The sequence below is a fragment of the Microchirus variegatus genome, assembly GCF_963457635.1.
Source record: "Microchirus variegatus genome assembly, chromosome: 2".
Classification (NCBI taxonomy): domain Eukaryota; kingdom Metazoa; phylum Chordata; class Actinopteri; order Pleuronectiformes; family Soleidae; genus Microchirus; species Microchirus variegatus.
Genome location: NC_139803.1, coordinates 24,107,569 through 24,118,848, shown reverse-complemented (window position 1 = coordinate 24,118,848; position 11,280 = coordinate 24,107,569). Strand labels below are relative to the sequence as shown.

Below are 11,280 nucleotides of genomic sequence, written 5' to 3'. Positions count from 1 at the left end.
AACATTTTAAAGAAATCTAAATATCTTTAGTTATTTGATTTTATTTTGGAGTTGATGATTGCTCATTTAATTAAGTTTTAAAAACCAAATTCACTAACCTCCTTTACTTGTTTAATTAAAGTTCAAAATCACCACAGTTAGAGCTTCACTCAGGCCACTTTTGTGATTTTATTGCCCTCTGAGGTTTAAAACAAGAAATATAAATGTAAATAAAACAACTAGAATTAATCCAATTTATAGAAGTTACATTTGTACCAATGATAGTCAAGGTGGTGGCCAGGGACCCCAAAATCCAATTCAGCTGAGGGCCACATAAAGGCTTGGAACAGCACTGGTAAAGACAACTGAATTTTTAACTTATTTATATACATGAGGAGTATCATATTTTCCAGTGTAGTCCGTCTTTTTACACCATTTTTTGTTTGTTTTTCAATGAAAAATGTAGGAGTAGTAAAACAGAAAGTGTGCATGGACAAATGTAACCAATAGGCGGTACTGTGCCGTTTTACATGAAGCTCTCTCTCCATCTCCAGCCCTGAGGAACAACAGTGCATCTTTGCTCCACGTTGACCTAAATAACAGCGTCTGTGCGCTCTTACACTCGCACTCCGCGCTCTGAAGAAGACAAACACTCTCCCAGTTTGGTTCGTGGAGTAATTCCTTCATTCCTTCCTGAATATCATACTTTGGATCTCTTTACATGTGAGGATTTATGGATCGTGTCGGGATTGCAGGGGAGACCGTGCGTTCTGGAAACAGGACAAGTCCATCCCGGGAATGATTTTATAACATTTATATCTGGACGTGTTTTTGTTCGGGTTATTTCTTCTTCTTTTTTTCAAGAGGGAAAGGGAAAAAAGCAGCGTGGCGACAGAAAACAGATCAAAATGCTGGACGATAAAAAGCCGACGTCGAAGCTCGCAGCTCCGTGGAGAGGTTCGTCTTTTTACATTGAGAATTTGCTGAGAAATGCGGACAGAGGAGCTTCTGCTGCGGGGAAAGTTACCACCGTCCACCGACAGGAGACTGGACGCAGACATCTACTGAACTGGAAGAGGACATCGCCGGACACAGTCCACGGCGCCTCCAGAAGTGAGTGTCCAACTGGAAATCAAGTGGGGTTTTTTTGCGGCGTTGTTGTTTTTCTGGTCCGTCTGTGTAGAAGATAACCTCGTTGGTTGGATTGGATCAACGGGATTAACAGCCGCTTAACAGGGTCGTGACAACTTAAAGCTGATCAGCCCGTTAGAAAATTATCACTCGCGTACAACGATATAATTAATTACGTGACGTCACAGTCGGGATTACAACAGAGCAGCGATTCCGCCGCGTGCGTAAAAGTGGCCACGTGGATCAGATTTAGCTAATATTTATTTTATTTTAATAATTTTATTATATCCTCACATTGGCAATATAGTCTCATGCGTCCGTGCACTCAAACCATCACAGTTTCATACATAAAAGAAGATGTTTGTTTAAAACTTGGAAAACAACATGTGCGTAATTCCACATATTTTGTGTATACTCGTCAGGACAATTTGATTAAAAGTGAGGTTTTATCTTTGTGTCCCCTTTTTTTGTCTGTCCATCGGTAGGTCCAAGGTCCACGATCAGCTGCGCAGATGCACAGAGGGACCGGGACTCCCCAGCTCTAACGGGGCGGGCGGAGGAGACCGACGAACCGGACGAGAAGCGGGGAGAGACACCGACACAGGAGGAGGAGAGGGAGGACGACGTGTCCTCCTCTTGTTTCTCTCGAGAGGATAGCTGTGAGCAAGGTCAGAGGTCAAAGTGAACAACCAGGTTACAGCCGAAAAATGTTGGGGGGGGGGGGGCAGGGGGGAGCCTCTGTGGTGTGTGTGTGGAAAGCGCAAGTGAGTGGACATCACGCATGCGCCGTGGTCAGGAAACCTTGTACCAACTGCCTGACGACGGGTTTGAGACAAACTGTTTTGTTTTATTCCTGAGGCAGATGAATGTAATATACATATATAGATATAATCCTGATTTTATTTTGGTGCTGCTATGGTTTTCTACGCCAAAAAACTTCCGTGGGAACCCATTGTGGTTTTCTGTAAAGCTGCAGTGCGTATTTTTGGATTTTAGCAGACTGTTAAGAAATACTATCCGATCCAGATACAGCAACGGCACAGAGGACAAGAAGGACAGCAACTTTTTTTGTTGATCTGTTTTTTCACTCTATACCAGCTTAATGTTGCGGTTGCCACCATCTGTTGAGATAAAACAAACAGCTTCCTGAGTGCAGTGCACAAATGTCGCTGGGTAACATCAGATCTAAAAACTGCAAACACAGAGAATCATGTGGTGCTGATAGACTTAATCAGCACTGTGTGAACTCAGTTCCACACTATAGTTTTTAAATAACAGCTTCTCATTTACTCCGTCTCAGGTGACACCAAAGCATCTCGAAAGAAGAAAACCCGCACCGTGTTCAGCCGCAGTCAGGTCTTCCAGCTGGAGTCCACATTCGATCTGAAACGCTACCTGAGCAGCTCAGAGCGAGCCACGCTCGCCACCGCGCTGCAGCTCACGGAGACACAGGTGAAGATCTGGTTTCAAAACCGCCGGAACAAATGGAAAAGGCAGATTGCAGAGGACATTGATGCCGGCGGCAGCGGCGGAGCGGCCACACGTCCCTACGCTGCACAGAGGGTCATCAGAGTTCCCGTGCTTTATCGCGAGAACATCCCAGCGCCTGTGACTTTCACAAGTCTGGCCCAAGTGTCGCCGCTGTCCACCGGCTTCTCCAGCGCCATGAACTATCCACTGCATCCTCACTTCACTCAGCCAGTGTCGTTTATAACGCGGCAGATGACCGGACTGGTGTAAGTGCAGCCCAGCACATACCTTTTTGAACTTTTTGGACAACAATAAATAATAATAATAAAGACGTAGCAAATCTTCGTTTTTGTAGCAGTTCTGAGAAGAAAGAAGAGCTGCTAATGCACAAGGGACAATTCATCTTGTGTTTTTTCTACAAGGACGACCAAACTGTGACTGTAACAGTGTGTTAAAGCGACCGAGAAAATATACCTGTGACTCTTTTTACACTGATTAATCAAATAAAGATGCAGCAAAAAAAGGTTTTAGGTTTTTTTTTTTTGTTGCGGTTCACAAGAAGATCACACAGAATTTAAATATGGTTCTATTTTGTGACTATTTATATAATTATATGGACAATTCGGATTATTGACAATTAAGGATTGGGCATTTGAGCTTGTAGAATTTTAAAACTTTGTATTTCAGCCTTGCTCAAACTTGTGACTAAAAAGGCAGATGAGGAGAATTTGAGCTGGAAAAAGTAGAAAGAAAAACATGGAAAGAGAGAAAGAGTAAAAGCACGGATTAGGGATTAGAAGGATTAAACTGTGAAACTCAAAGTTCAAATACATTCACTTTACAAGGTTTAGCTTTGTGTTTAAGGCTGAAGTCAGAGGCACAGTGTGCAGGTTTCAGTTGTTCGGTTGTTTCTGGGGTTTTTTTCTTGTGTAACCTCACTATGCAATATCTTCCACTCAGATTTACACACTTATTTCACAATATCTAAACCTTTTGGGCCCTTATTTTAGCAACACATCAAGTATCTATATATGCACTGTGATAACAATTAGAAACATGTGACTTGTGTTATCTTTCTATGATTTTTTGGCATTTTTGGGACTCTGGATAGCTGTGAACATGAATGGGGACAGTTTGACCAATACCCATGCTTGATTTGTTTTTATTTAAGATAACAGACTTTTGTACACAGATACATTCAAATGTGAATAAAATCTATGCATTTAATTGTTCTGTGGTTTCTGACTTTGTTAAACACACAGTGACTGTTTGCTTCTCCAGCAGTGAAATGTAAAAATATTTAAGAAAGTATGACACTTAAGTATGAACCAGTAAGAGTAAGTGATTAATTGAGAGAGTATCACATAATGTGCACATGTAGAATGTCTTGCAGGTCAAAGAGACCAGAAAAACTAAAATAATAGAAGTTAGGAAACTTCTTCTGATCCTAGTATTCAGATATAAAGCATGAAACAAGTGGAAAATAAGGAAAAAAGGAAAGAAAAGGAAACGAACAACAGATCAATCATTGAAATCAGTGATGTCAGCAAAGTTTTAAATCTCATGCAATTGTCTTGAATTTCGTCAGTGGGTTGCACTCAGCTGGCGCGCGCGCACACATACTTACACACCGTCTGATGACAGGAAAGTGTTTAATAACTCTACAATATGGCAGCCAGACGGGAAAACCAGCATCCCGCCCTCATCTGGCCCACAACCTCACCAATCAAAAGCTGCCAGACCGCAGTCTTCCGGCTTGTTGAAGAGCGTCGCGCCGGCTCCTCTGCGCTCTAGTCACAGCCGTGGAGCGATGGTGGTCAGAGCGCACGGAGACGTCGGTGTTTCGGGAATCTCGGAGGGACAGATGATGAAATGTCGGGGAATATGAGCAAAGGGGACGCCTCGAGTCGGAGCGCTTCTTTGACCTTCACCATCGACAGCATCCTCAACCTGAAGCAGGAGCACAGAGGAGAGTCTGACCTCTCAACGTGGCAGAGGGACAGTGGATATAAGGATGAGTTCCAAGCGCAGTATGAGGAGGTATGGGACGTCCGGAGGAGACATGACAGCGGCTCAGAGACGACAGGTAAAAAAAAAATCAATCTTGTCTCTCCAAAAAGATTTATCCAAGCGATTGATACACTTATAGATTATGTTTAGAGGCAGAGTGATGCGTAAAGATGCTTAAAAATAAAATAAAAAGAGTATTAAATAAGTATTTTAAATTATTATTATTGTTTTTGCTTTTCTCCAGAATTGTGCACCAAGCTTTACGCGCGGGGGGCAGGAATATTTTATCCAAGATCCGTTTAGAGGCGTGCGTAAAGATGCTCAGACGTGGGTTTAAAACAGTAGTTAGTCTGAGGGCACCGAATAAAAGTATTACCTGGAAATGTTTTTTCTGACCTTATGGAACCTGGGGACGTTACTTTTTTAAAAATATATATTCATCTCCAGAATTGTGCAGCTTTATTTGAAAAGTATTACGCACGAGACAGCAGGGGTGTTTTTATTCATGTGGTAGATAAATCTAAGGTAGAATAATGCATAAAATGCTCGATTGTGGATTTACAAGAGTTACACTGAGAGTAACGAGTGAGCATATTTTCTGAAGATCTTAAACCTTGTTTTTAATTCACGATTAATGCATTTTAACTCAATCATGTGTTTTACGCACGGGCTTGGCAGGAGTGTGCTTGACTTTAAAGTTGCATCAAAGCACGTTTTGTCACTTCATCCACAGTGAAGTCCAGAGTCCAGTGTGCGGACCGCGAGGAAAACGCACCGTCTCTGCAGAGCGCCGGCTCCTGTCCCGGGGCACAAAGCCCGGACGACGCATCCGAGCAGCAGCAGCAGCAGAAAAATACTGCTGACTCCAAAGCCACCGTGAAGAAGAAGACGCGCACCATCTTCTCCAAGAGACAGATCTTCCAGCTGGAGGCCACTTTTGACATGAAGCGGTACCTGAGCAGCTCGGAGAGAGCGTGTCTCGCCAGCTCTCTGCAGCTCACAGAGACGCAGGTGAAAATCTGGTTCCAGAACCGCCGCAACAAGCTGAAGAGGCAGCTGTCCACGGACATGGACGGGCCGCTGGCCGCGGATCACTTCTCAGAGGCGGCGAAAAACGTGCAATTACCGACTTTTTACAAAGACAGCAGCCTGCTGAGCGGATGTTTGTTACCCATGTCTTTCCCCGTCATTTACCCGACTGCAAACGCTGCGCCTTACATCTACTTCAACACTGGCAAATATTTTGGCCTGTTTGATGCGGACTGATCTCCACTGATTTCCTCTGCGCGGGATATTTGGGTGCGTGGACTCATACTGTATATCTGGCTTTATATAAGCCTCTCACTTATTTTGTATCATTTAATTTTTTAAAGTTTATAAAATTCAACAGACTTTGATGTAAACATATCCAAGACATGCATGTGCCACTTTTTGTCCATCCCAAATGTTTGTTATTATAATTATCATCATTATTATTGAGTTTTCGAAGATGCATTTAATTTCTGCATGTGTTGAAGTTCCTCTGGGGCAGTTTTATTTTGCAGTAATGTCATCTGACCGAATGTACGTTAGGAATAGAATTCATCGACTTCTGTTAAACCGCAAAAAAAAACACTTTTATCATCAGTTCCATCTCTTATGTTGAAGTGTCTGTGGAGCAACACTTCATTTGTATTTATGTGGCCTTATGATTGTTGTTTCCAACTTTTATGTTTTTTTTGACTTGATCTTTCATACGACACTGTTCAACTGTGAGTACAGTTATTATATCATGACAATGATGAGGTTTTTCAATAATAAAAAAGAAAGAAAGTGAAATGTCCCAAAGTGTGTGTTGAAAAACTACAAATTCATTAAAGCAGGTCAACATTTTATATAATTTTAAATATTTGTACACCTTTAAAACACGTGTGTGTCATTTTAAAGGGTGTAGAAAATATTAGGGAAAAAGTTAAGTGAACTCAAAGTTCAGTAAATATTTCTGTACATTCATACAGCAAAGTCAGAAAATGTTTGAATTTGAGTTTCTTATCACATTTCCTGTAACGAATCATCTTCTAAAATCAAGCAAAAAAGAAAAAGTTTGTGGCGTCAAGTCTGCTCACTTCATTTTAAAACATATAATGATGAATATCTTATCAATTTGAGAGGCATTTTATCAGCCTTACAGGTGTATTTCTCTTCTGAAAGTAAACTTGCTATAATTTTGTTAACGTTAGATAATTTTGAGCTGTGAATAAAAAGTGAGTGAAACTGGCGATTATTATTTTTATTTTATTTTCTGCCACTGAAAAAAATAATGATTATATTAAGAAGTGCATTGCATACAGTATTATTAAGACAGATTTAGACTAAAGTGGAATCAAATGTGTTTCCAGTTGTATTCAGTAGGTTGTTAAATTTAACTTTAGGTTGAATAAAAGGGGATTTATTTTTTTTAAATTTATATTTATTGTCTATTTCTGTGAGAAACTAAAGTTATAAAACTAGTTTGTTTAGTTCAATGATGTGTGGGCAAGTGATTTCTAAGCTGCTTTTCTTAAATAAGCTGTAAAACCAACACTTTAACACTTAAATTGCTATATTTAAACAATTACAGAGTGTATTTGATTATGATAAAGTTAAATTATGTAAACAATGTTACGTTAACGCTAAAAGTAACAGTAGCTAAAGTGTATTTGGTCAAATAAATGGTTAAATTCAACACTTGAACATTTAAAGAATTAGACTTAACACAATGTCAGGATGTAATGGATCTTAGTGTTAAATTGAACTTCTTTAGTGTTACTTCATTTACAGTTATCAGAAATAATTTGGTCCAAATAATGTATCATTTAACATTTTAATAGTAAAAGAAATTTAACACTATCCCTTATGATAGTTGGTCCTACACGGTTAAATGGTGTTAAATTGACTGTTTTATTTACTTCTTTACTTAAAAGCAGCCACTTAGTCTGCCTGCAAATCTGTTGTTTTCTCTGCTAAATTCCTGCCTTTACCTTTGCCGTGCATGTACTGTATCTCATTGTTCCTTATGATGGACGGGGATGCTGCTTTTGGACAAAAGGAAATGTTTATGCTCCACATGGTCATTTAAGGAATACTTAAAACAAATGTGGCATCTATTTAAAAATGAAAGAAGCGTTTTGCTTAACATTAGGATACAATTTTAAGACCAAAACTAATTTCATTAATTTAGGAATTACTATAAAACAAGTAAATAACAAACCTATTTTTTGCACTTTTCTCTGCAAGACTAAAACATACAATTATCCACAAAAATATACATTTTTGTATATTTTTAAAAGCGTAGAGAAAGGAGAATTATAAAGGAAAGGTGAACTTTGCTGCACATCCTTCTCATACTTTAAACACATCTTTGTCCACACTGTGAATTTCTGGCAGGACTTCACAGGCTTTAAGTGTAAATTTCAAAATAACTTATATCATTATTATTTCACAGGCTTTAACTGTGACAATTAACAATACAAAGTTTTATTGTGAAATTATTGAAAGGTGTCTTTACTATATTAATCACACTTTAAAGAACACTTTACTATAATATTCAAGAGATGTGTCCTGTTATATAGTATACAATAACATGCTGCTAAACCACACTCATATATGGAACAACAGCTTCATGACTTTAAACCTTTCAAGTTTGTCGAGTAAAACTTTTACATGGTTGTCTGAATGACTGAGGATATTTAGTGAGAAGACAATGCAGCCAATGCCCATGTACATGGAGTAATAATATCTGTGTGTACGGCAATGAAAACCAATACATTTTAATTGTGTTACCATAAAGTAGCATATCTCTGAATACTGTCCCTCTGCGACCATAGCTTTATACAGGCATACACTCGAATCTGTGTGTGTGTGTGTGTGTGTGTGTGTGTGTGTGTGTGTGTGTGTGTGTGTGTGTGTGTGTGTGTGTGTGTGTGTGTGTGTGGGTGTGTGTGTGTGTAGGCCACATTGATTCAAACCCATCTTTGTGAGGACATTTTAGCTGGTCTTCACAATTTTAAAGGGCTCTTTGACAGTTAAGACATGGATTTAGGTTTAGAACTGGGTTGGGTTGAGGTTAAGGGTTAGTTGTGATAGTTAGGGTTAGATTATCATTAATCACTATGGGTCATCACTTAAATGCACAGTATGCATTTTCTGCCACTAGGGGTCTCAATCAAAACAATAACAAAACACCTAGTTTAATGATAGTGAGAAGCAATGTGGGATCATGGGAATTGTCTTGATGTCTGGTTTGGTTCCACTTTGAGTTTTTTAAAAAAGCTAACACATTAGCTAACAAGTAGCACTGAATATTTTCTTACTCTGATGTTTTATACAGGATTTGTCAAAGAAATTACAGCAGAGACGGTAAAGCAGTTTTAAGGTGATCAAAATGAAACAGTCCATGAAAACAAAACATATTTCTATGGAATTAAATAGTGTTTGCAACACTGTTTTGGCTCAACACAACTTAAAGGTGAAGTAAGTAGTTTATAGTGCCATCTAGAGGAGAGGCTGAAATTTACAACAAAGAACTGTTCCTCTGCTCACCCCCTCCCTTCCCTGAGCGCTACGGTATCCTCAGCTGGTCAAATGTCGTCCTCGTCGCCTTTCTCTGTGTCAGCAGATGAGGTTCGTGAGGGCGAGCTACCGCGGCCGTAGCAGACGAAGCGGAGAGAGTGGAGGTGGGACTTCCGCTACAAGTAAAGAGACGCTTGATTGGTTCTCTCGCGTTTGTCCTTACAGGCTCCGGTAGAAACATGGCGTCGTGGCAATGCAACCGCGGCCCGAGACCATGTTATTTTACATGACTTTTTGAAACACTACGAAAATGAAACAAAGAATATTATACAGCGACTAGACAATGCAGGAGCACATAATATATATACAAAAGTGGATTTGGGGTAATATAAACCCATAAATACTACACAGTGTCCCTTTAAAGTATATTAGTGTTGCCGTTTTTTATATATTTTAATGCAGAACGCTTAGGTCAAAGGTCTAAAAATGGACAAATTGTTCACGTTTATGTTCGAATGCAAGTGAATAACATTGTCCTCACAAGTGGAGCACGCTGCTTGTGTCTTGGAGTGACTCTGAGATGGGTGGCGGTGATGGGGGTGGGGTCAGGGTCGGGTGGGGTTTACAGTCGCCAGACTTCCTGACTCTATCGCTGTCGGACACTTGTGAACGCAGCGTTGGCTCTTTGTGTCTGCAGCACTCTGCTCTTGCAACCACAAGGTTCGAATGACCCCGGCGGCTGCTCGCATTCTGCCCCGAGCCGGCCTCGTCTGTCAGAGGCAAAGAGAAATCCATTAAAATCTCAACCTGATCAAAAAGACGCCCAAAGCCAAGGCACCACATGCACTCATTTAGGGCTATCGATGACTGGTGAGCACTGTGGGTACTTTAATACATGTGATACATTGACTTACTGCCAACAGTGGCTACAAAGATGTTTTTTGTTCTCAGCAAAAGGAATAGCGCTGCGAGTTTGGCTGCACTATTCTGGTCTGATGTTCACCTCAAGGCCGTCCACAGCTGTCAGCACGTTTCTCCAGTGTGACCATCGCTAACCCGCACAGCACATGGTTTCCATTCAGTGCTAAACGCATGAATGCTCAGAGCTATTGTTTGAAATCATTGATCCCCATTTGCAAGTGATAATGCGGTCCCCACTGAAAGACTGCGGTGGGAGTTTCTCTCGTGCCACTATAGCATGCAAATGTGGAGACACGACCCGACCACCATGTACGCGTTTTACCGTCAGAGGTCGCGTTAAAAGAGCTTGTGACGTTTGGATCAGTCGTTTTAAATCACGTCGACAAACTGGGAGCGAAAATGGAGACCCGTGTTTGGACAAACTGCAGTGTGACTACCTCTCTGTGCCCTGTGTGTGTGTGTGGTGGCTAATGCATCTCCATGTTGTACTTCTTTTTGAGAGGCTGACATGTTGTCAGAGTCAATTTCATCTCCTGAACACAGAGTGTCAGCTTTGATTGCTATTTTCATATCAATCATTCACCACTGGCCTTGTTTGTAACTGGAGCTGAATGTATGAATATTTGTTTAATAACCCTGATAATGACCTATTAATCTACATTCACACGACTCGGTGCACCGCAGTGAAAGAGACGACTGTTTCGCCGCAAGCTTTATTTGTGCAATTCTCAGACAGGATTTCATAATTACCACCAATTATTGTAAAAAGCTGCCACGAGATGGGCTGGATGTGACGCAGCATTGACCTCCAACTATAAAGACAGAGTATGATTTAGAGGTCGACCAATAAGGGTTTTTCTATGGCCGATGCCAATCTTTAGGAATTGGCATGACTGACTGACAGCACATGATGCTGATTATTATAATCATACACAAAATTGTCGAACGTTTGGATGGCAAAACAAAGTTTTACGGGTTTAGGAAAATTCAGAATGTTTCTGTGAGCAAAAATGTGTAATCATTGACAACTAACTATAAATATCAACTTGATCATTTAAACTGTCAAATTAAATTGAAACAACTTGAAACAAAAAAATAATAATACTTCAATTGGTAACATACATATTAAGTTTTTTTCAACTTAAGTTTACAAGTTAGCCTAACAATGGATTTTCAGATATTGTTAAGAATTTGAAAGAAGAATTTCAAATCCACAATATAGTATTTGACGCACTTTTC

At 40.2% G+C, this 11,280-nt stretch overlaps 2 protein-coding genes across 2 annotated transcripts; both read left to right on the top strand.

Moving 5' to 3' along the window:
* Positions 1–887: 887 nt before the first annotated feature.
* On the top strand, positions 888–2,850 carry LOC310940837 (homeobox protein HMX3-like; the record flags this gene model as incomplete). The annotated part of the gene is made up of 3 exons (XM_083905861.1): positions 888–1,092; positions 1,596–1,778; positions 2,411–2,850. 3 exons carry the CDS (start codon positions 888–890, stop codon positions 2,848–2,850), a joined length of 828 nt encoding a protein of 275 aa, XP_083761987.1.
* A 1,602-nt stretch (positions 2,851–4,452) lies between these two features.
* Positions 4,453–5,856, top strand: hmx4 (H6 family homeobox 4; the record flags this gene model as incomplete). The annotated part of the gene is made up of 2 exons (XM_083905849.1): positions 4,453–4,666; positions 5,324–5,856. The coding sequence occupies 2 exons, from the start codon at positions 4,453–4,455 to the stop codon at positions 5,854–5,856; spliced, it is 747 nt and encodes a 248-aa protein (XP_083761975.1).
* Between the last annotated feature and the right edge of the window lie 5,424 nt (positions 5,857–11,280).